The 24,449-nt window shown below is 45.7% G+C and overlaps 2 protein-coding genes across 3 annotated transcripts in view; one reads left to right on the forward strand and one right to left on the reverse strand.

Moving 5' to 3' along the window:
• Positions 1–1,642: 1,642 nt before the first annotated feature.
• Positions 1,643–10,103, forward strand: LOC131591933 (transmembrane protein 243-like). Its single transcript, XM_058863064.1, has 4 exons — positions 1,643–1,821; positions 7,681–7,731; positions 8,553–8,657; positions 9,733–10,103. The coding sequence occupies exons 1-4, from the start codon at positions 1,744–1,746 to the stop codon at positions 9,853–9,855; spliced, it is 357 nt and encodes a 118-aa protein (XP_058719047.1). The 5' UTR covers positions 1,643–1,743; the 3' UTR covers positions 9,856–10,103.
• Positions 10,104–10,241: 138 nt separating this feature from the next.
• LOC131591932 (cyclin-D-binding Myb-like transcription factor 1) overlaps positions 10,242–24,449 on the reverse strand; it is a 28,747-nt gene continuing 14,539 nt past the window's right edge. For both annotated transcript variants that reach the window (XM_058863063.1, XM_058863061.1), the window contains 9 exons: positions 23,881–23,990; positions 23,126–23,354; positions 21,379–21,530; positions 19,705–19,920; positions 17,139–17,224; positions 16,351–16,509; positions 15,252–15,638; positions 12,145–12,292; positions 10,242–11,611 (listed from right to left, as the gene is read on the reverse strand). In XM_058863063.1, coding sequence (XP_058719046.1) covers positions 11,502–11,611; positions 12,145–12,292; positions 15,252–15,638; positions 16,351–16,509; positions 17,139–17,224; positions 19,705–19,920; positions 21,379–21,530; positions 23,126–23,354; positions 23,881–23,990 — 1,597 coding nt within the window. In that variant the 3' untranslated portion in view covers positions 10,242–11,501. The remainder of the gene's footprint in view (positions 11,612–12,144; positions 12,293–15,251; positions 15,639–16,350; positions 16,510–17,138; positions 17,225–19,704; positions 19,921–21,378; positions 21,531–23,125; positions 23,355–23,880; positions 23,991–24,449) is intronic.

Genomic DNA, 24,449 nt, shown 5'->3' on the forward strand with positions numbered 1-24,449 from the left:
TTGGTGACAGGAATTGGAGCCAGCAGCAGAACAACTGCTCTGGCAGTTCCTGTCTGCAGCTGGTGTTCTTCTCTCTGATCTTTTCATCTGCAGACCTGGCCTGGGAATCATTTCTATCCAGCAAGAAGGAAATGGCCATGCTATTTCTGCTGAATTCCAGTGGTATTTAGGGGAGTTTGTCTTTTAGGGCAAAAAAAACCCTGGAATTCCTGGAGATGTGCATGGCAGAGAGAACACAGCTTGTTTGAACAAAAAACTTAAAATCTGTCCTGGAAGCCACAACATTAATGCACCTTAATTGGTTTATTTTCATCCTAAAATGCACTTTAAGAAAGGTTGTATCCATGATGGTCTGGGGGAGATCCAAGAGGAAAGCTATTTGCTGAGACAAAGTGATATAAATAGAAAAAAATAAATTAACTAAACAGAAAAAGAATCCCAAACCCAATAAAAATTAATTTAAATAAAAATTAAAATGTAAATAAAAAATAAAATGTAAATAAAAATGTAAATAGAAAATTAAAATAAAATAACTAAAAAAGAACAACAAAATAATGCCCCCCAGGCTTTCTGAAATGCAAACCCATCATCAGCTCCAAAGGAGCAGCAGCAGCAGCAGCAACAGTATATGGGATAACTTCAGCTAAGGAATGTATACAGCAAAAGTGTTTTATTGCCACCAATTCCAGCCCCAGGAATAATCTCTCTCTTTTATTTAGTTTAGGTGGGCAACTGATGTAGGGGACTGGGAAGAGCACATGTAAATTCATTTTTCAGCTCTAGCAGTATCAGATACTTATAATTAAATAAATAAAACAAATACATAAATACATAAATAAACCTCTTTAAAAAAAGTAAAATAGTATAAAGTAAAAATAAAATAAATTACAAAATAAAAAAAATAAACCAGCTAGAAAATAAAGGTTAGGTTGGATATGAGGAAAAGGTTTTACACGCAGAGGGTGTCTGGGCACTGGAACAGGCTCCTCAGGGCAGTGCTCAGAGCACCGAGTCTGGCACAGCTCAGGAAGGGCTTAGACAACGCTCTCAGGCACAGGGTGAGCGCTGTGGGGTGCCCTGTGCCGGGCCAGGAGCTGGACTGATGTTACCTGTGGGGCCCTTCCAACTCAGGATATTCTGCTTCTGTGATTCTGTGGGACTAAAACACAATAAAGGAAAAGAAAATAAAATTTTAAAAAAAGAACAATAAAACCTATAATAAGAAAAATCAAATCGAATCAAAACCGAATCAAATCAAGCTCCTTTCTCCAAGCTGCTGTGTCATCATCCCTGATGAGATTTGCTCAAATACCGCAACTTTGTTGAGCAACAAATCGGCACCGCCAGCGGCAGCGCTGCCCCTCCCGTCCCGCGCGGGGCGGGGCGGGCTCGCGGGCGGGGCGGGGCAGCGCGAGCGGGGCAGCGCGGGGCGGGACGGAGCAGCGCGAGCGGGGCAGCGCGGAGCAGCGCGGGGTGGTCTCGCGGGCGGGGCGGGGCGGTCTCGCGGGCGGGGCGGGACGGAGCAGCGCGAGCGGAGCAGCGCGGGGCGGGCTCGCGGGCGGGGCGGGGCGGTCTCGCGGGCGGGGCGGGGCGGTCTCGCGGGCGGGGCGGGGCGGGGCGGGGCGGTCTCGCGGGCGGGGCGGGGCGGGCGCGCGGGCAGCGCGGGGCGCGGAGCGGCCGCGCAGGGGCGGCGCAGCATGAGCGGGCGCCCCCCCGCGGCCGCCGGCGCAGCGCCCCCGCGCCATGGAGGGATTCCCCGCCCGCGGGTACGGCACCGGCGGCGCGGACAACCGGCCGCTCTTCGGGGAGACCTCGGCCAGGGTAAGGGACAGCGCTCCGCCACGCCAGCGGCCACCCCCGGCACCCCCTGCCCCGAAACAACCCCCCGCCAAAGCAAACCGCAGCGGAGGAAATGCAGCAGAAAGTCCCGTAGTGCCCCCCCTCCCCACCCTCCCGGCGTAAAAGCCCCCCGGTAATGAGGAACCTCCTCCCCGGCCGCCCCGGATAGCGGCAGCTCCCCACCCCCTGTCCCCGGGCTCGGCACGGAGCGCCGCAGGCAGCCGGCCCGCCCGAGCCAGGAACCTGCCCGAATCCTGCGAGCAAATCTAAAAATCACTATGAAATAAGAAAGAATCCTCAGTTCCCCTTCAAAACAGCATCAAAAATCAGAAAGGCTGCACCCCAGTGGAAAAATATAAAAGGAGCCCCCCAAATTCCAAAAGAAGGAAAAGCTTCAAATTGGCGTAATTATAAAAATAAAAAAATAAATAAAAAAAACTGAAATAAAACAAAAACAACCATCTCCCGATTAGTGCCCAAACCAAAAATAATCCATCAAAACCACCCCAAACGAACACGGCCCCGAATTTAAAAAAATTCAAACCATATCCCCGGAACTAATCCTCCCCAGCAAGACCCCCTCCCCAAATTAAAAACTCACAAAACATTCCCTCCCCAGGAAATCAACTTTCAAATAATCCTCCCCAAACCAACGTCCCCCAAAACTCTACCGGGAACTTGGGGCTCGGGGTCCCAGGGTCGGGGGGACCCTCGGAGTGGGGCTGGGCAGGGGTTTGGGCACGGGCAGGGGGTCCCACAGCCGCTGGGCCCTGCAGGTCCCCAGGCCGGGGCTCCGGGGCTGCAGCACCCCAGGCTGCCTCTCACCCAGTTTGGGGGGGTCTTTGCTGGGCATGGGGATGGGGGGATGCGTTTGGTGACTTCCTGGGAACTGATTTTTCTCCCGGGCTGGAGGAGCTGGCAGTGGCTGTCCTTGGCGGACGTGAGGCAGCAGCGGCTCCTCAGGTGTCAATCCCCGTAAGCCGCTCGGCTCTGGGCGCTGCTGCGGGGGCTGTGCTGGGGAGGGGGCTCCTGGGGCTGCCCGGCATCGGGATCCCTCGGGAACCACGGTACCTGGAGGTGTCACAGCGTCCGTCCGACACTTGGGGTTGTCCCCTGCCAGGAGGGGTTACCCACACTCGTGTGTGTTCGGGGGGCGCAGGCTGAAACTGCCTGAGATTATTCACAAGTGTATCAAATGCATCACCGCCCTCCCTGCAAGAACTCGGAACAGCGTGCTGCTACAATTATAATGTTTAATGAAAACAAAGTGATACCAGCCGGATTTTCGGGGAAACAGAGTGATGTGGCATAGGAGGACAGGCAGGACCCCAAGAAGATGAGCTGAGGGGGGGACAGGTATCCCCCACTAGCAGCTGCTGGCCCTGGTGGGGAGTGCTGGAGAAAAGGGTACCTTTGTTGGAGCAGTGCCCTGCTGGGTCCTGCTGGACAGTCCTTGGTCAGGGATTTTGGGAAGTTCCCAGCGATGGGCACTTCTGGGGACTGGGGTGTGCCAGGAGCAGGAAAGCTGTCCTGGCAGGTAACTCCCAAACTTTTCAGCCCAGGTTAAGCCTTCGATCAGTGATCCCTGTCTTTTTCCAGCTGTGCCTCTGCTCGCAAAGGAGAGCGGTAAATAATAAACGTGGGAAGCCAATTTCAGTTCCTGGGCTCTAACATGGGCTCCTGCACGTCACCCCTGCCTGTCTCCTGTGGCTTTTTTGGAAGCTGTCGGACGGGCCGAGCAGCAGCCCATGGTCTCTCGCTGCCGTACCCGTGTCCGACAGACGAGGGACCGCTGTGCTGGCCAGGGGTCGTTTCCTCCCCGATCCGCTGGGGTTGCTTAGGAACAGACGCCAGGGAGGTCCCGAGCTGGAACGTTCTGTGTCAGAAATGGAGAAGCTAAACTTTGCCTTTAAATGGGAGCAGGTCTGCCGGGAGAAGTGCGTCTGCCCCCGCCCCAGCTCTGCTTTTGGGTCTCTGCAGGTGATGGCTGATACAGGCAAACTGAGATCCTCCGCTCGGGCTGGGGCCCCAGGGAGGGGCAGGGGCAGTGCTTGTGCCCCGGGAAGCCCTGCACCCAGAATGAGGGGTCTCCCACCCTTGCCAGCAGTTGGAAATGGATGTAGAGATAGGGATTCCCTCTTTTCTTGCCTTCTTTCACTCTCCTGGTCTCCAAGCTGGTGACTTTGAGGGTAAAGCCCCTCTGTGGGGATGGCAGAGTGGGGCAGCACCTCCTTGCCCTGCCGTGGTCCAGCTGCTCCTGCCAAGCTCGCTGTCCCCTGCGACTGCTGAGCAGGGATGGGGCAAAACGGTACCAAAGAAGTGGCTGGTGGGAAGAGGGAGTGTAGGAACACAGCGCTGATGAGTGCCAGCGCTGTGGATTCAGCTGTGGTTTCCAGGGATGCAGCACTGGCAGTGAAGGGCTGAGACAATGCAAAGGCACAGCTGCACGGTGGCAAAGAGGGGACGGAGTGCCACAGGTGCAGCATTTCTCAGGAAAGAAGTTGAAAGCCAGGTTCCTCCATAGTGGGAGCATTTGGGTGGGTGGGAGTTATTGCTATGGGTTGGAAGCAGAAAGCAATAGAGTGACTGAGAAGCTCAGGATGGGAATGATGAGCTTTTGAGGACACACCAGGAAGTCCCCATGTCATGGGTGGGTGGCCAGGATGGCCCTGAGCACAGCCTGTATTGCCTGCAATTGCACAAGGCTGGGTCTGGCACTGCATTCAGGTATCCCCTACGGCTGCAGCGGGCTGCAATGGCTGCTGACCATCTGGACTTGCTGATGTAAGGCATAAAAATGGCCTTTCTGTCACTCCTGCAGAGATGGTACCAGGTACCTACGCTCCAGGGAACCTGCCCATTCCCTTATCCTGGCCAAGCCTCTGCCAGGATCCCTGTGGGCTCAGCCCACATGCTGCTAACTTGGCGGATTTAAGGATGGAAGGTGCTGAGCTGGAATGGGGCAAAGAGCAAAGCTGCCACTCTATCAAAGCCTGTGAAGGGAGTGTAGACATAGTCTCAGTCTGGCCTCAGTTTCCCTGCTGCTCCAAGTAACCTTGACCCAGATCCTAAAGAATCCTGGACTATGCCCTCCTGCTTTGCAAGGAGTGCCTCTGGGAAAGGCACTTCCTGACCTTATGTGCCTTTCCCAGAGGGAAATGGAGGGAGACCCCTGCACTGCAGAAGCTCCCTGGGAGAAGTCCAAAGCCTCCAGCTCCTGCAACACCCTCCCCAGAGTAGGAGGAGAGGGAAGAAACACTCCTGTTTCAAAATGCATCTTGTGCAACAGTGAAACATGGAATTCATCTCCTGTCTGGCCAACAGCTCGCTACGTTTCAGCTGGCTGGCTGAATGGGGACCCCATGGAGGCATGCTGGGCTGTATCAGGAGGTGGTGTGTGTGTGCCAGTACCCTGTGCTGGTCCAGGTGACCTCAAGCAGCTGCAGGCTCTCTGTTTTGGTGTGCTTGCTGGGTTTTTTTGTCTTTTTACTCTAACAGCTATTACAGCACATAGTGATGCTGGAGAAAAATCCTTCCTGAATCAGCTGTGCTGGTCGTGAGAGCTGGCTGTGCCAGCTGGGTGACATGCAGGACACAAGGCTCACCACAGCAGTTTCTGTGTGCCCAGTATCCAGGAGTGTCTGCCCGGGCTGGGCTGTGCACTCAGACACCGTGTGGAGGTGAAAGGCTCCGTCATCCCCAATCCCTTTAGCCGTCTTGGCCTCTGCTTGAGTATTTTTAACCTTTTTGCTGTGCTAAGCTGCCTGGGGCTGAAGTGTCAGCGGGCACTGAGGAATACAGCCTCTCACTTCTTTGCCAAGCCCAGGATTTCAGGATCAGTGTCTCTAATCCCTGGATCCTGAAATACCTTCTTCTGCCGGCAGCGCATTTGGAAAATTTGAGTGACCGCAGGTTTAGGCACGGGAAGGGGATGCCTTGGCCACAGGGACTGGGTGCCACGTGCTCCACTGCCAGCATCCGTACCTGATCCGGCTGTCCCTGGGAAGTCCATCAGCCAGCAGTGTGAGATGAGAGGTCCCTGTGCTGGGGGATGCTCTCTCCCACACTGAAACAGTCAGGAGAGAAAAGCTCCATGATCGCTGTCAAGTCTGACCCCTTGTTTTCTCCAGCCAGTCCAGTCTGTCCTCGTGCAGTGGGTCTCTGGTTAATCAGGAGCACAGTCATGGCTGAGTTTCTGGATGGTTGAGTGTGTGTCCATCCCTCTGAGCTCTGCAGAGCTGGCTGTGGCAGTGCTCACCAGGTGAGCTCTGCAGGTTGGTGACCCACTGTTGTGCAGCTGGCTCCCTGGCATTCCCTGATGTTTCTGCTGCCGTATCAGCAGCTCTGCGTGCAGAAATGCTGGTGAGGAGAAGGGGTTTGTGCCTGGCTGGTGAGGACCTTGCACAGGGGATCTTGGAGACAATTTCCTATGGAGGGGGAGTCACTTCCCACTGCTGCAGCCACTGCTGTTCCCCCACAGACTCGGGCCTCGGAGCTACAGGAGCACCAGTGGTTTGGTTTTATTAAGAGGAGTTTGGGACTAATAGAAGAGGTTTCAAAGAGTCTGCTTGCTGTGGCCCTATCCCTTGGGGAACACAACCAGGCCACAACATCCACCTGTTCCTGAACCACCTTAACATGAGCTCCACAAAGCCAGGGCTGGTTTTGGAGGTTTTGTGTCCCACAAAACCATGACTTGCTGCTCTCTCCTCTTTGCTTTCTTCTAGTTCCCTGCTGCTGTCATTTGTTACTTCTTCATGACCTGGACTTCTCCCTCTACAAATCCAAATTCTAGGAGGGAAGAAGGGTGCAAGAGCAGGTGGAGGGAAACCTGTGTTGCCCTGCCTGCTGGCTGGGATGTCTTGGGCAAAATGCTTTCACTGCTCAAACTCTTTTCTCACTTTCCTTTCACCATGACTACTTAATGACTCTCAGTATATTTAATCGATGTCTGGGGTGTTTTCTCTCTGCACATTTTTTCTGCTGTAGCTGTTCTTTTATCTGTTGTCAGCTATCTGGGATGTCACACCTGGCTGTGTGCAGCCCAGTCCGACCGTGGCGATACGTATTTATACTCGGAGCAGCACCAGGGGGGAGCCAGTGTGCTGGCAGGGATTGGAATATTCTCATTTTCCTGTTTTTTTTACTCCAGAAAGTTCATCAGCCATGGGTGCTCCTCTGAGCCCGTGGTCACAGAGCCCAGTGACACAGCCAGTCCCTGCCCTGATGCCACTGGGATGTGACTGTGATGCTGTCACTGAGGGATCTTTCTTCCCAGGTGCAAAAAGGCTGTGTCCTCCCAGTTGTTCTATACTGATCAGGAGCAGCAGAAAGAAGTGTGGGGGGATATCTGTCTGTCCAAGCAGAGCCACTGTGTGGCATCTTCAGATCTGCTGGGGTTAGGTGGAGCATTTGAGGTGTGGGCAATGCTTCACCTCCTTGCCAACAGCCCACAAATTCCCACCTAAGACTCTATCAATCTATTAATTCTCAGGCTGTGAGGCTAAAAAAAGTTTTTTCTGACAACCTCCATCTGTGCACTTCCACTTTAAAAAAAAAGATTTAAATATAATTTGCACAACTGTAATAATTTGGATATAGTGGAGAAGCCATTTGCAAATGAGCAAACCTGCTGCACGAAGCCTTGACCAGCACAACCTCCCTGGGGAAGAAACCTTCCTGTGTGGCAGAGCTGACCATGGAGCCCTGATGGTGTCCTGGGGATAACGTGGATCCTGGCTGATGCTCTCAGTGTTGTTGGTTAATGCTCTGATGTACATGGTTTGGGGTTTTTTTTGTTGTTGATTTTTTAGGTACACATAACACTTCTCTCTTCTTCAGGACAGAATCATCAATCTAGTTGTTGGTGGCTTAACAACCTTGCTGCTTGTAGTAAGTATCTCCCATCCCACTCATCCATGTTGCACCTTGAACTGACAGGGAGAAAACCAGAATTCCTCTCCAAAAATGGGTGGTGAAACTTCCAGTGACCAAAGAGGCTCTGATTTAGGGGAAGCAGTTGTTTTGGAACATATCTGTCTTTTGAAACTCTGACAACAGAAGGGGAATAACTTTCTTTAAGAGCTGCAATAAAATCCTTGAAGTTCCCTGGTAGATTGTCCCTCCTGGCTGAACATGAGGCTGGGTGAGACAACAAAGCATTTATGTGCCAGGAGAGCGTGTTTGCTTCCATTTCCTTCTATTTATGATTTATTGTCCTCTATTTATGGCTTATATAAGTATTTCCAAAGTTTGTCCCTTTGTGTTGAGCCGTGCTTTCCCCAAGCTAAAGACAAACCCAGCGCCATCAGTGGTGTGCTGCACAGGGGGATTGTTGGAGGGCTGAGGTGCAGGGAGGCTGTGGGGACAGGGGAGGTGCCAGCTGGTGGAACACTTGGCTGAAGGGATGCTCCTGCATGGGCACCCCTGGGCCTGATGGCTTCACAGCTACTTGGAGGGTGGTTTCTGGCAATAAGCCAGCATTGCAAAGCTTTCATCTTTTTTTTCCACTCTTCTCAGTGTGCAGCTGTATCAAAGCAGTTTTCCTCCAGACTTGCACATTTTCCTTCAGCTCCTCAGGGGTGGGAGTCAGAGACCAGGGAGGGGTGTGCAGATCAGGATGTGAGCGCTGTGCTGCTCCAGCCCTTGGGCTGAGCCTCTTCTCACTGCAGCTCTGGCCAGTGAAATCTTTATCTTTGTTTTCCCCCATACAGGTCACTCTAATCAGTGCTTTTGTCTTCCCGCAACTACCTCCAAAACCTGTGAATGTATTTTTTGCTTTCTGCATCTCCTTGTGTTGCATTTCTGCTGGCATTCTTGTAAGTACCGCCACGTTTGCCATGCTTTTGAATCAATGGCTCTGAATAAAATCTGCTTTATGTGGTGCTGCCTTCTTTTTTACACTCTCCTAGAAAAACTTTCCTGCCTCCGTAACACAAGCTGACAATGAGGGAGTGGTAATGAGTTTTGTATTTACTGCAGAGTAAGTGTGTGAACTGAGCCAACTCCTGCAGCCCAGCTGTGGTGTAAGACTTGTCACCTCTGTGGCACTGCCACCTGTAGCTGCCAGGGGAGACACAGAGCAGGAAACCAGGGATCAGAGCACTGAAATGGGAGTGCAGAGATGGATTGTGCTGTAGAAGACATTTGAAGTGGGATCAGCGATGCACTTGCATTAGTCAGTGACATTTCAAAAACAGGGGATGAGTTACAGGGGTAGGAAGCTACAGGAAGTGGAAGATGTTCCTCTGCTCAACAACTGCAGAATTCCAAGGAAGTTGCTCCCAGGCACTGGCAAAGGGAACTGGCAGGTCTGAGTTCATAGAATAACAGAATGGTTTGGGTTGGAAGGGGCTGTCAAAGAACATCTAGTCCAATGCCCCTTACACGGGCAGGCACATTGGTGGCTCCTTCTGCTGTAGCTTTTCACACTTGGAGTATTCTCCTTCCTGCAGCTGTGACCTGGAACAGCCCTGAACCCCTCACTGCTGGGAAGTTGCTCTTCAGTGCCTGCTCAGTCCCAGTTTTTGATCCTACAGCTGGTGGCCAGGACTCTGCCCAGAATAGACTGTGTTAGTGCAAAGCTGGTATTTGTCTTCATCCACCAGGGTGTAGCCAGCTTTGAGTGTTAAAACACCCCCAGCTAAGCCACCCGCTCTCCCTCTCTTGTCAGCAAAGCTGACCAGACAGCGCATGTCCTCAGGGCCACTTTCACATACAGACACACACTCAAGTCTCTCTGGCCAGAGGATGCTGGGTTGTTTTACAAACAAATGAAAGTTTGTTTTACAAACTCCCAAAACTAAATCTACAAGTTGCCAATTCAGTTACCAAAGAAAGTTTCCTCAGAATACTTGGCTTTTTGAAATAACACAAACTTCTTTTCTCTTCTAGATCTACTGGTATCGACAAGGAGACCTGGAACCCAAATTTAGAAATCTAATTTACTACATATTGTTTTCTATTGTCATGTTATGTATATGTGCCAACCTGTACTTCCATGAAGTGGGTAAATGAAGGACATTGGGAATACCCAGCAATGACGCTACTGTGTCAGACTGCTTCCAGCTCAGCTCTCAGCTCTACTCGACATTTAAGTGAGAACCATCAGCCTGAGAGGAAAGAAGTGGGTTGTGCAAGGATAAATCAGTACATGATTTTCATGTAAATGTATATGTAATGTCCCTCTTGTTGGGGAGAATTATTGCCATAAGACGTGACATTCTGCTTTTTTTTGAAGAGCTACTGTTGCGCTTAATGAACATTCCAGTTGTACTGATGTTCAAAGCTTGAATGGCACAAGCTTTTTCATTTTGGAAAAAAATGCACTTTTTTTATTACTGTACAAATAAACTGCAGCACTGAAAGGATCTGTGGCAGTATAAATAAATGGCATCTTACAGTCAAGTAAGACAAATACTCTTTATTTTGTTGAAACTGAATATACAATTATTTCTGTTCCCTAGGCAACCATTTAAAACTACAACTTATTTTTCACATTAACAAAACCACAGACTGAAAAAGACCAACTCTTGATTATGAAGAGCTAATTACAGAAATAAATAAAATAATTTATACAAGTCTTTAGTTTCTATAGCTTTTTCTCTTGATTCCTAGCTAACAGGCTGCTGTTCAGCCTAGTGTCTGTTTCAAACAATGTACGAATTAATTGGCTTCCTTTGCCTCAGGGCCCTATGTCCAGACTCTCACAGAGCTATTCCTCCAAGACTTTGCCACCTTCACACCATTCCCATTGATTAACTTGCTGCAGAAATCACATCTGGAGAGGTGGTTGGTAGTGTCAGGTAAACAGCGAGAGACAAATGTTCCAATCTACTCACAACAATCTCAAAGAAATTCCAAGCTTATGGGGGGAGGCTGGTGGGTCCCAGTAGCTTCCCTTTCTCATAGCCCTTCCCTTTTTGTTCAGCTTGCTGTAGTGATGAGAGAAAAGAAAAAAAAAAAAAAACAAACCAGGAAAAGATTTTCCACAAATGATCTTTCTGAGCTCTGTCCATTGCCAGCAACGGACTTCTCAGGAACAAGCAGACCAGGCAAGTCCCATAGGCTTCTGCCTTCTTCCTGTGCCACAGACATACTAACGAGTCAGGTGAGATGGGAATTCACACCACTGCTTCATGATGCTGCCCATGCTCCCTGAAGTCTTTGATGGAACTCACTCCTTCCTGAAATGTAACAGTCTCTTACTCCATGTATTACAAGAGTCAGTAAGTGCAAAAATCCTCACCCATTCTTCATGAAACCTGTGCAAACTAATACTTGCTGCGGCACTAAGAGGCTACAGTCCACAATCCTTGACTTCTGTCCAGTTTTCCATGTGTGCAGTTCAGCACGTCAGTAACAAGTCAGATCAGAAGTGACTGGATGGATCTGAGCACTGTGAGCACTGCACCAGAGGCCCTTCAGAACACTGCAACACCCCAGTGAGATGTGGCACCTCAGGCCTCGGCTGGCAGCTCAGTCCTCCCTCCTGGATGAGAGAAACAGCCTGAGCAGAGAAAGTGCACCGTAGTCATTTCACACTGGAAGCTCCTGTTCAAAGAGACAGACCGTGACTGCTTTCTTTGGAAATGTGGCACAGAGCTGTAACTAATTTCACAATGCAAACATGGTCAATAGAAAATGGACACCATTGCTGCTTCTCAGTGACAGCTCACTAAGTCCTCAACATCCTTTGAATCTTCCGAGTCAGGACTGCCCAACGATGAGCCAATAATGTGTGACCCATCTCCATGATGCTGTAAGATAGGATCTGTAAAGGGACAAAAAGCATTAGAACTATTGCTGTGCCATTATAACAAAATGTAAAATACAAACTTAGGAAATGTAGCCTGGAATTCTAACCAATTACAGGCAGTGTTGCTGAAACTAGGCAGTTTGCAGTTTCTAGTTTCACAGGATCCCAGAATAGCTGGGGTTGGAAGGGACCTCTGGAGATCCTCTAGTCCAACCCCTTGCTAAAGCTGGTTCAGCTAGAGCACAGGAGCATGTCCAGGTGGGTATTGAGTATCTTTATTGAATATCTCTTTATTGAGTATCTTTAGAGATGACCAATATGGAGGCAGTGGTGTGACTCACATTTGCATCCATCGGGTATTACACCATCAGTGCTGACCCTCTGACGGCTCTACAGGGAGATCCTTCCTCTGGGGAGGAGTATTTATTATGTTACTTGAAATTTCATAGCACTGATATGTAAAATTATTTAAGAGAAAGCAAGGATCTTTGATCTTTGCAGAGACTCAAAAGCTCTCTACACTGCTTTAATGAAAGGGACTGTCATACCTGTGAGAGTTGTCAAGGGCAGGACTGATTCACTATCTATATCATCTGTTGCCTGGATAAAACCATGGGAAGAAGGAACAATAAGCACAGTCTCATCGTCTATTGTAGGCTGATCAACTTGTTCTTCTATTGTTGGGGAACCCAGGTCCTGCACAACACAGAACAGGCCATGAGAATGTATTCCTGGTAGCATAAACAAAAACCTGCATTGTTCAGCCATATTCCACAGTAATACACTCTGGATTAATTTCACCTCATTAAATTAAAATGTCAACACCTGAGATAGCTTATTTCAGCATTTACAGGGACATTTTATCTTAGTGCAGGCACCCAAAAATAAGATGAGAAGAATTTTACCCTGTTGAGCAATGGTGGAGAGGAAGAGAGACACAAGAGGTGGCAAAACATTCCCTTGCAAGTCAAATGTTATGTCTATTAGGCTTTTCCACTACTTGCTGTCTAGATGTCCTGAAACTGAAGCATTACCTTTATAGCACTTACTTGCTCCACAAACCCAACAGCTCTACCTTAAGTTTCACAACTTCTGTTGTTAAGTTTTAAGTGACACTGAACATAGAGCTCAAAAGACCCACTTTATTTGCTGTGCCTTGCTTGGTCTGTCACTGGCTGGAGGTTGGCTCCAGACTTTTCTTGCTGAACCTCATGATACCAGAGGACTGACAACACACTGATTCTTTCCAGGTACAAGTTGTCAATACCCTCATTCTCTTCCAGTCCTGCCATTGCTGCTGCTGCTGCCTCTTCCCTGGCTCCTGTGGTACTGGAATGGCAGCAACACATCTGGCTGACTCAGTGTCATGGCACACTTTTGGTTCCACAAATGCAATGAAGTCATCCCATGCAGTACTGCCAGCACCAGCAGAGACATTTGGATTCCAGTTTTTGTGTGAAACATGTGTAAGGTGTGGTCAAACATCAGGAATCCCTGATGTAGAATGCTAGCAACTGCTGCTGACACAATGGAAGGCAGCTGGATTTATCACTGTTTTCAGAGGGAGCAGGAATTGTTTTTGAGAGGTTACAGCCCTCTATATTTAAGAAAATACTGATGTTCCTCTACCTTGTTTTTTGTAGGAAAACTAGTTTCCCTACATAACTCCACAGTGTTTCTGCAAAGGCAGCTGCCTGAAAACCCCTTCCCTGATGCTGCTGAAGAGGAGCTGACAACCTGTGCTGCAGCTCAATGAACTGCACTAAGTCCCATCCACAAGGGCCTGACCTGCAGGAGCAGCTCTCAGCAGAGCACACAGCTCTGCCCACCAGCAACACTGGGCTGCAAGGCTTGAAACTGGGAAGAGGAGGCGTGAAAAACTAAAGAAGCCATTGTGGCAAATGGGCACCTTTCCCAGCCAGAAATAATACAACCCTGCAGCATGACTGCCTGCCTCCCACTACCCACCCACAGTGACAATACAACCCTGGCAAGCTCATAAAAATAACACTGACTTAAAGAAAACAAAATTTAGGCATGTTTTTCTAGATACCTTTTCACTGAGAATTACTCACAGACAGTTCACTATTTCCTAGAATTTAAGTACACATGTCAAACTTGAATCTGACTTGAAAAGTAAGGCAAATTAGAATTACAAATTCAGTTTGTTTTTCTGTATAGAAAAAAAAAGTTTAGTTTTACATTCTGCTAGCCATGAGCAATTTGTACAAAGTTAAATTAGGAACTAGGTTAATATCAAAAGTTTATTAATTCTACCTTGAGAAGCTGAAGTTATAAAATAAGAATAGAAAGCTGATGGTCTGCCTCAAATGCTGAAAATCTTATCACAAGTATGTCAACCATGACACAGAAAGAGGAAAAGGAAAGAATAATCCCCAGGTTTGGATGTGTTCAGGATTCAGATGCTTCTGTAGTAGCAAACTTGAGATGTACAAAGATTCTTCCTCTTGTAAAAGCAAAATGGATATGCACTATTAGAAGCTTCTTCAAAGACCAAAGCATATTAATGATGGATTTTTCAAGGCTGACAAAGCAGAAATGCAGCTACTGTAGAGAACAGTGTTCTAAAACACAGGAAGTGGTATTTCACTCTAACTCATCTTTTCCCAAATTCAAACCTGTAAAGGAAGAGGAATTTTCTACCCACTAAAGAGTGTTATCTTCTTTTTAGCATCTCTTTTTCTGTGACTTAGTCATTTTCATAATTCCAGCAACTGAAAGATTGAGGAACTTAGTAAAACTCATTTCTGCATCTCATGTGTTGGAGATGAATAAATCTGAGGCCAGAAAGAGAAGTAGCTTAATGCTTTAAATTCCCATTTAAAAGATACTTGACTGGAGTAGTATGTTTAACAGAAGTCCTCAAAACTGGAAACTGAGGTACATCTTGAAAGATGTTATCACACTCATAAAGCAAAACCTAAACACTCTATCTCACCTCACCTCCATCTATTTATTGATGCAGGTATGCTGGACAATTAACAGCCCAGTTTAAAGCAACAGCATCAAAGAGGAATCACCTGAAGGCAACTGTTCAGTGCCACCAATGTTCCAGCTTTCCACTGTCACCATGCAGAAGCACCCTGAACAGTGAAGCAACTCCACAGCTAGTGAGGTGTTCAAAGCTTCAGATAAAATCAAGTATAAGCCTCAGTACCAAATTAAATGCTGTTACTTTCATATTCATAACACACTAACGAAGCTCAAGGATAGAGGATCTCAGCAAATACTTGTAAAACTGTGATAGTCACAGAATTGTTTGTATGGGAAGGGACCTTGAAGATCACTCAAAGCCCCATCCAATCTGCCCTTGAACATTTCCAGAGAAGAGGCAGCCCACAGCTTCTCTGGACAACTTGTTTGAGTGCCTCACCACTCTCACAGGAAAGAACTTTCTCCTAATACCTCATCTAAACCTACATTCTTTCAGTTTGAAGCCATTCCCCCTTGTCCTGTCACTATATGTCACAATTCTTATGAATAGTGTCTCTCTATCCTTCTCCCTTCAGCTATCAATATAAATGAAATCACTGAGATATTTCAGATGAATAGCTTAACATAAAGGCCAAAGATTCAATGAAATAATTCTCTGTGCAGAAATGGGGAAAATATCAAGTTTCATGCCCTCCCTTACCTCAGTAACGTAAGTGCTGGGTAAATCAGAGTGAGAATCCTCATTCTGTTTCAGGCTAGCATCAGCAATCTCCTCCTCAGTTCTTACCATAACTCCATCCATCAGTTCTCTACTATTCCTGCTGCTAAATTTGGAAGCATCATCTTCGTTGTAGGCTGACTGCTCTTCGTCACTCAGCTTGGACTGATGGATATCATGTGGGAAAGTATTTGTTCCTAGGGTGTCTGGAGGATCTGTCAGGTCAGCTGACTGAATGTCTGAATCCACAGTCAGTTCTGTCTGGGTGACAGAAGAGGAGATGTCTTCGGCAGCAACGGTGCGGATTATCACACTTGGCGTGTGGCACTGCACTGTGACGTTGTCACTTGTGTTTAACAAATGCTCTGGCTGTGAGCAGCATTTGCAAAAAAAGAGACAAACAAAACCCAAAAAAAGGTCAGAGACTCTCCTGTAACTATCGACAGATCTTTCAAGCAAATACAAGCAAAAGGATTCCAATTGGTAAGTATAGTTTAGAGTTTTATATACACAGTATATCAGCCCAGATCATCTGTTGACCTTTCCTGTTCCTAAAGGATAACTTTGTAGACTGAATGTGGTGTCATGTGTTCTTTAAGTCACAAATAAAAACATAATAATATGAAAGAGGCAACCATTCAGGTGAGGATCACTGTAGATTCAAAAGGTCACTGTTCCACTGAATTTTTAATCACTTTTGTGATTCAATCTCCAGTTTGCTACTCCTTTCCTCCCTCTAACAAAAAGCAATACTTGTTACTACTATCCAATATTGTGGGCCAATATCTATTTGTGAGAGTAACTGAAAACATCACAGAACAAGAAGATCTGGTTTTGCTGGGGACCAAGCCACTAAATGGAGACATGCTGTTCAGAACTTGCTCACTAAGCTAAGTTCTGAAGCAACCAGAGGTTGCTTTTTCAAAACAATACACAAACCCCCAAATTCTCAGTCTTCAGGATTTTAAACAAAGTAACATTGTTATGACTCAAGAACTGCTTTGCAAATTTAACGTGCATGTGCAGGGCCTTGCATTACAATGTTCCCCTTCCCCCAGTGCCCAAACCCCAGAGCTCTCACAGACAAGGCGTGAACGATGATCTGCTCCGGGGAGGCCGGAGCTGCCGCAGCCGCCAGGGTCATGGTGGGACTCGTTGCCAGGGTTAACGGGAGGCCTTGGCTCGAGCTTGTCTGCAGTAAGTAGGTACCTGGTGTCCCAGTCGGCTGCAGGTGGAAAGACTAAAAAGACAATACAGGTTTAATACCCAAACACACTGCCCAGGACATACTGGAGTATTTTGATTTACGTGGACCAGCCTAACTGGTCCTCCCTGGAAAATACCACACCAATCCAATCCCTTCTGCACTGACTGCTGCATTGCACTCAAAAAGAAGAAAAAAGAGTCATCTGTAGCCTTGGGCTACCAAGGCAAGTATTAAGGGCAGGAGCCCAGCAGGTCTGTACTACGCTGTACAGCAGCAGGTGAAAAAGGAACAAATTCAACTTAATTTTACATTGAGATGGAAGGAAACTATGCTATAAATTACAGGACAATGGAACAGACACAATCTTTACTTGCTGGGAGCTCTCCTGTTTCCTTTATGTCAGATTTCAACAATGAAAAAATCCAAGCACAAAGGAAAACTTCATAGCATTAGAGAAAATTTAAAGCATTTAATTATAATTCACAGTTCACTCAGCAGCCCTAATGGATTACACTTTCAGAAATAAGTTTGAGAACTCTTCTTATTTCTGCCTGAAAACCTTCCTTTCTTTTTTTTTTTTTTTTTGAAATGCACAGTTCTATAGTCTAAAAAGTAGCTGGGCTGAAAAGCAAAAAACACAGTAACAAACACCAGTTACTTACTGGAAGAATCTCAAAGGTCTGTAGTGTTCCACTGTTCAGTGTTATTGTCTCAGAGTCAACAGTAGCAGCAGGGGAATCGGTTGAGGCTGCAAAAGGAAGGAAAAAAAAAGGAAAGTATGTAAACCAGAATGTTCAGCCCTGCAGAGAGCATAACATACTATAATTAATACATGGCAGGGTACTGTTAATTCCCCTCAGAGGAAGAAGAAAACTGGCTGCAATCCTAATGACAAGGTTCTCTAATTGGTACCCAAGATACAATACTATTTAAAGAGAGCATTCTACAATCCAAAAGAGCAAAAGAAACTAAGTATGGGTTTAGCACACAGAGATAAAAGCAGACAAATAAAGTTTCTGACATGATCTAATTACTTTTTGTAATGAGATTTGCAAGAGGTTCTAATGTAACGACACCCTTTGGTTTAATGATACCTTTTGGATCATGTACTGCTTGTTTTAAACCGGTGCCAGGCTTAATATTGTTGTGTTTCCCACAGACTATTCTTTCTTTTTTTGTATTTTTAATCTTTTCTGCCCTCCAAAGTATGTCCACCCCCGATGAAAGATCAGATGCTTCCCAAGATATTTGCCTATCCTGTATGTTATGACCACAGAGTATAAAAGCTGTAAGTATTTTTACTACAACTATGTAATTATTTACACAATTAGCTCCACTAATTCTAGAAGCAATGAAGAGAAGCACTGAAAACAATTGATGTACCAGGTATCTTAAGATCACCAGGTCCAAACAACTTGTACTCCAAACTTTATAACCATAATTATGATTTCTATTTACTTGTGAAAAAAAAAAAAAAATCACAAGTTCCAGGAAACCAGATTAATACTCTGTCTGGGGCTTTCCAGTAATTTCCTAAATACCAAAAGGGGAAAAGATCTACAAGATGGTAACAGTGACCCAAGCACTGGAAATTTTGCTATCTAAGACTCTGTGGCTGCAAAACACAGTAATTTTGCTCTCTTAAGAAGATAGAAGCTCCATTTTTGAAGCTTTTATTGTTGTAGTGGCATGTTCAAAGTTTCCTGCTGCAGGTTTCCTGGTACTCGGTAGCAGAGGGCTGTAAAGCATGGCCTGTCATTTACCCAGCCACTATATTCATAAAACCTCAGGAATTGCCCCTTTGAAACCCTGAGCCTTCCACCAAATGCAGCAGAAAGTGGCTAACAGCTTCAGCTCTCATGGGACTGTGAAACACACAAAATTCATTGTGATTACACAGCCAGAAATTCTTCAGAGAAGCAGACTAAAATGGGGGAAAAGGCTTGTTAGGCAGACATGGGCAAGTGAAGTCACAAAATAACCATTACAGGACTCAATTCAGAAAGGACTAAAGGTTCCAGGATCCCAGCCCATCCTCCCTGCTCATCAAAACCCATCAGCTTCGATCAAACTTCATCCAATGTCTGAGACTACTGACACAGTACGACAGACCAAAAGTTCTTGGCTTGATGTCATCTGTCATTCTAATTAGAAAATAAACCACATAAAATGAAGATAGCACTTAATAAACAGATTAAGACAGATCGACCTAATAAAATTAAAAACAGAAAATTGTTTGCCAAAAGCCTGTTCAGGCATAGTCTGAAGAATCAGTTTGTAGACTACTTAGCTCAGTTGGTCAGAGCAGGGTGCTAATAATGCCAGGGCTATAGGTCCAACCCCTGTACAGGCCATTCATTTAAGAGCTGGCATTCAATGATCCATGTGGATCCCTTCCAACTCAGAATATTCTGTAACTCATTTGGTAATCAGCAAAACAAAAGCACTAAGTTTTCCTAATAAAATTTACAAATGACAAACGATGCAAAATAATATACAGTGCAGATGACAGCTGCATGTGACTGGAATTACTTAGTAAGATGAGTTACAAAATCAAGCAATAAGAACTACACTCAGAGTAGACCTGGTAATCAATGTTAGGTAATGAGTAAAGTTCATCCTTAAGAGCATGGGAAGCACCAACTTAAAAATAAAATACAGCAGTTTAGCAGAACCCTGTCTGAATGTTGGTGTGACTTAGCAGCTAGCACTTTCCAGAGTGTTTGCACCTACAAATAACTGCATAATAAAGGACTAGGAAAAAACACACCTTCCCTTCAGTGTCCTGCATCAGAACTTGGGGACAGTGGTCTATATAATTTACAAAAGGAGATCTAGTATGTGATGTTCATTGTTCTGCACAAGAGCGACCAGAAACAACTTAAGGAACAAACATACATACTCTGTCTTCATTAAGAGGTTTGTGCACTGAAGGCTCTACAAAGAACAGGTTATGTGGCAAACTCCTTTGTGCACACACACAGACACCTACAACACCTGTGTCCAGGTGCTCTAATTGTAGTTTCTTGGAACTACCATCACAGCAATATCTACATTTGCCTAACAAAGTGAGAAACAGGTAAACAGAACACAGAAATGTTTCACCTGAAGTTATGGCATGACCAGGGGAAAATCAATACAACTCTTTAGGACATGCTCACTCCTCCTTCACCACCTTAGCACAAGCAGGCTTCAGGTTCTGTGTGAGTGGCTTGTTTCAGTACTTACAGACATGGGTGATCTGCACCGGGATCTGCAGAGCTGCCATGGGGCTTGGGGCACTGCCCGTGCTCTCCTCCAAGCGAGCCACCCGGATCTGCACGTGCTGCACCCCTGGGCTGGAGTTACTGCTTGCTAAGCCACTGCCACATTTGTTCTCTGGAAGCTGGTGCCCTGGATTGTTTTTTTGGTTCTCGTGGAGCTGTTTGAGACCCTTTATCAGCACTGAGAGAAAAAAGACTCATGCTAGAGCAGGTTGAAGAAGCACATTTGAAGTGCTGCAACTGATGATTTACCCAAGATGAAAAGAGCAAACAAAATCCCACAGAATTTGGAACTTAAGCAACCTCCAGAGACACAGAAAATAGAAATTTAGCACATACATGGACCATTTATAGTCAACTACAGCAATAAAATACATTTCCTTATGGAACCCAGGCATTTCCTGATGCCTGGGGGAGAAAAAAGAACACACAGCCCCTAAAAGTTTGGAACTCTCTAAAATGATGCATGGTATATCCCCAAGCTACAATCAAGTGCCAGTATTATTAGCTGTGTAATGCTGCTACCAGAAGTAAATCCTCCATCTTCTACAACACGGAAGCAGATTTGTTCAAGAGCTTGACAAAATGTCACTGAAAACATGGAGCAAGAGAGAATGAATCCCACTGTGGTTATACCACAATTCTTCACCTGTGCATGAAGAGGCCCATTGCTCCAACAGAACCACCTACCCTTCTTCTCCACAATTGCTTTGGCCCTACTGAGAGAGCGGCTGATGTAACAGCAGGTTTCAAAACCTGAAGCCTCAGCTTTTCTGTAATTCATTACAGCCAGCTGCCTAAACATCTCCCCTTTGTCAGGGAAAAGAGAGCAGAGCCTGTTAATTCAGTGCTGCATTTATATTATGAATTATTTGATGCAACAACTGTCTATTAATGTGTGGTAACAGGGGTGCTCTTCCCAGCTGCAGCCTTGAGGCAGGACTAATATATAACCACACTGTCAACCACAGCACAAGTGTGCATTAAATTACATCTTTCATTAATTATGGAATGACTAATCTCTAATTTTTTTCCTCTCCCCAAGTCAGACAAAGGGAGGTCTGAAGGTCACAGACACCCTTTTGGCTTAGGCACCAGTTTCTCCGAGCCAGAATGGGACAATGGTATGAAATGTATTTGGGGGAACTTTATACTCCTGATTCCTCCCCTCCTCCTCACTGCAGCTAGTACATCAACCTTCTGTCTGCAGCTAAGGCTCAGCACCCGTCAGAGATTACATTTTAACATCATAAAGACAACACATCTACCCTGAGGCCATAGTTAGGCTGCAGATACATATCCTCTTCCACCTGAAGAGGTCACTGCCCTCCAAAGAGCAGAATCATCTGAGATCTGCCAGCTGAGCTGCTTATATACATGCTCTCACTTTAGCCAAAGCTGGAAAGGATGGCAAAGTCTGTCCAGTTGTACACAGCAGCTTGGCCTGTTTGACTGAAACACTTAAGGACTGCTTGTAGGAGCAATTCAGTCAGCAGTTCCAAGGGGCCAGTAACTCCCAGCAAAGGAGCAACGTGCTCTTTGGCCAGCAATGCTGTAAGCAGACAACAAAATGCAGCCCTATTCCTTTGACATATGAGAAAGGCTCTTTCAGAAGAGATGTGTGCAAGCAGTACATTACCAGGGAATGAAACATCTTTGTGGTTTGCAATCTGTCTTTTAATGGTCCACCATTTACTCCGAAGCCACTGTGGGGAGCGGACACTGCTCCATCCTTCAGCCAGTAAATCCCAGTTGATGTCATTTTCATCAGAAACTTCAAGTTCCGCTATCCTGGCAGGATACAGAAAATATTGACCTGTTAGAAACTGCCCTCCAGACCAGCAGGGGTGTCGCACATGTCCGGCCGTGTCACACATAACAGCGCAGAATGACATGCTAGTGACCAGCCCACCAGAGCTCAGGAATCGACACAGGCTTCCAAGGCTCCACGCTGCCAGAGGTCAAGCAGAATCATAAACAACAGAAGATGGACTAGACCTGTTAGATGATCCAGTCCATCTCCTTGCCATGCAGGATTATTCTCCTTATTTACTTATACATTAGGTCTTAGATCAGATTATCGTGAAGCATTCCAAGTGGTGGTACTTGCATCTTTTCTTTTTGAAAAAGCATTCCCCAAACACATCTCCAAGGCAGGAAATACTTCCTGAGATTCACTCTGAACATTCACTTAATTAATTTCATGTTATGATATTTACTTGTTTTCTTCTAAGTAACAACCATCCATCCTTAACACAGATTTTTGCCTTCTCTCAGATGCTTCTTAGCCAAAGTAGATGAAGTTAACTATAGCATGAAACATTTTCTCATAAATCAATCCCACAAGGCTCTCCAGATAAGAGACAGTCTTCTCTACCAGAATCTATTCAAAATCACTAAAAATCTCTGAATTGCCCTTGTCTGTACATGGAGTGTATGAAAGAGACGTGAATAGTGAGGGGAAAATATTTTTGTGGAAGTTAAGGGAAGTCCTCTTCACAAACAAAGCAAGAGTACTCTTGCTAGCTAAAGAAAGAAGAAAGTAAAAGTAAAAAAAAACTACCAAAACCAGCCCTGTAGGATGAGTAAAGGCTATCTGGACAGACCAAAACAGAAATATTAAGAAATATATACCCAGCACATTCTGAAATGTGGAATCAGGCTCCTCATTTTGAGTTCATGTCAAACAGCTTCAGTAAATTTGTTAATACTACTTTGCAAGTGATCGTTAGATTCCCTGGATGTCTCGGCTTTTTATTCCCACCCAACCATAAAAATCCACTGGCTAAAAAGCCTGAGTTAAAGGCATTCAAAATGGGAGGAGGACTGGAGAGAGCAAAAGATTTCCAAAGTCACTACCAGGTTGCCAGTTCAAATGTAGTCAAAGATGCTGATATCCAATCAGTGTTTGGTGGCCTACATGAAATTAATTTACAGTCTCAGTTTAGCTCTTTGTAGACAAGATGTCCACATCACAGAAACCACCACCACACTTGACCCTTGTTGGTCATCTCAGCAGAGAGGCCAAGGACTGAACGGGCAGGGAGACTGAGCTACCCTCCAGTTAAGGGTTAAAGCGCATCGGTGGGGCAACGTGTGGGAAGCTTGCACGGTTTGCTGCCTGTGCTGTACCTTTTCTGTGGAATAAAGAAGACTTCAGTCTCCAGGGTTTTCAATCTGACACCTTTCACGAACACTAACATTCACTAAAAAAACAAAAAACAAAAAATATGTTCAATAATAAATCTCTGGGAACTGTAAACACAGCAGTGATTTTTGGAAGGTTCTAGAATTTTCAGTGTCTAGGAAACCAGCAAAATGGACCCCAATGGAATCCTGCCAGCAACACATATTACAAACCTTTAAAAGTAACTAAAATAACGAACCTCAAGATCAGATTTATTTCATCCTCCTTAGTCCACTCGGTGCCCCCACTTTGTTTCCAGTTGAGATAGTTGAGCCATTTAGAGCGGCACTGCTTCTCCGAGCGCGTCCCGACCCGTTCTGCCACAGCAGCCCATGACACACCTTGTGTGACAATGTCACCTGGCTCTGTGCTTGTCAGCTCGTGCACTACTTCTGCCAGTCTTTTTTCTTCTTTCTCTGTCCACTTTCCTGAAAGAGAGAGAAGCCCTCCATCTTAACTAGCAGCACATACCCTCTGTTCTGAACTGTAACATGCCGACAGACATTTAACTTCCATGTCCAACACCTTATTCCAGATGCAAGTATTAACCTGTGAAGAAGATGTAACTGTCCTTGATTACTAATAATTTATATTACATCCATTCTTGATTAAATCAACAATTCCATTGTTCTGCTGCTGAATTTCTATTTTCTCTTCCTCTCACAGATGAGTAAGGCCACACAGAACTTGTCCAAACCATGAGCAAAGCAAACTAATCCAAGCTATCTGAACTGTATTAGCTGGAGTGCAATAACCATGCAGCAATTTAGTGGACATTATTCACATGAGGTCTGACTGAATTTTCCTTTATACTTGAATATATACATTACAAAATAAAGAGTACTTCTGAAGTGCATCTGTGTCTCTCTTGACACAAGATATCTTATAACTGTTAAACACAAGGGACAGAATTTTAACCAGAATATCCATTTCTGACACCAGCATTTACGTCACCTGTGTTGCAGGTATCCTTCATCAGCCTACATCGATCCTTTACAGATGAAGCACTTCTCCCCAAGGCAGCTCCTATTGTGGCCCAATCATTACCGTGCTTCACTCTCAGCCTAAAGAGAAATGTGCTCATTAGCACTATAACCAGTTAGGAAATTACCAAAATATCAAATATTCTCTAATAGAAACAGGATGAATGTGCAGTTTACAGGCTTAAAGAGAGAATACGGAAATCACTTTGCTACTTTACTATTAATATTTTCTGCTACGTTTTCCTATGTGTTTCTGGTCCTTTTGGACCAGCTAAGCCACAAGATACTTGTAAAATGTGTAATATCTGTCTTGCAGGAAGATTTTGAGGCTTAATGAGTGTGTTAAACACAATATGAATGTTTAGATAAACAGCCGATTTCCATTCTATACAGGTTCCTCAGTGATTTTCAGGTGGTGTACAGAACACTTGAGAAATTTAAACAATGTCCAATGAAAACCCAGGTATCCTACAATTTAAATTAAGAAAAACAGTACATAATCACGTTCCTCATTTTAACGATCATCTTCCTCCTTCACAT

Source organism: Poecile atricapillus, chromosome W, assembly GCF_030490865.1.
Source record: "Poecile atricapillus isolate bPoeAtr1 chromosome W, bPoeAtr1.hap1, whole genome shotgun sequence".
Classification (NCBI taxonomy): domain Eukaryota; kingdom Metazoa; phylum Chordata; class Aves; order Passeriformes; family Paridae; genus Poecile; species Poecile atricapillus.

What these genes read in the sequence shown, in the direction of transcription:
- LOC131591933 (XM_058863064.1), top strand. Translation starts at nt 1,744, where the DNA reads ATGGAGGGATTCCCCGCCCGCGGGTACGGCACCGGCGGCGCGGACAAC. An exon ending in TCGGGGAGACCTCGGCCAGG is followed by an intron (nt 1,822 to 7,680) that starts GTAAGGGACAGC and finishes TCTCTTCTTCAG; the next exon opens with GACAGAATCATCAATCTAGT. An exon ending in GCATTTCTGCTGGCATTCTT is followed by an intron (nt 8,658 to 9,732) that starts GTAAGTACCGCC and finishes TTTCTCTTCTAG; the next exon opens with ATCTACTGGTATCGACAAGG.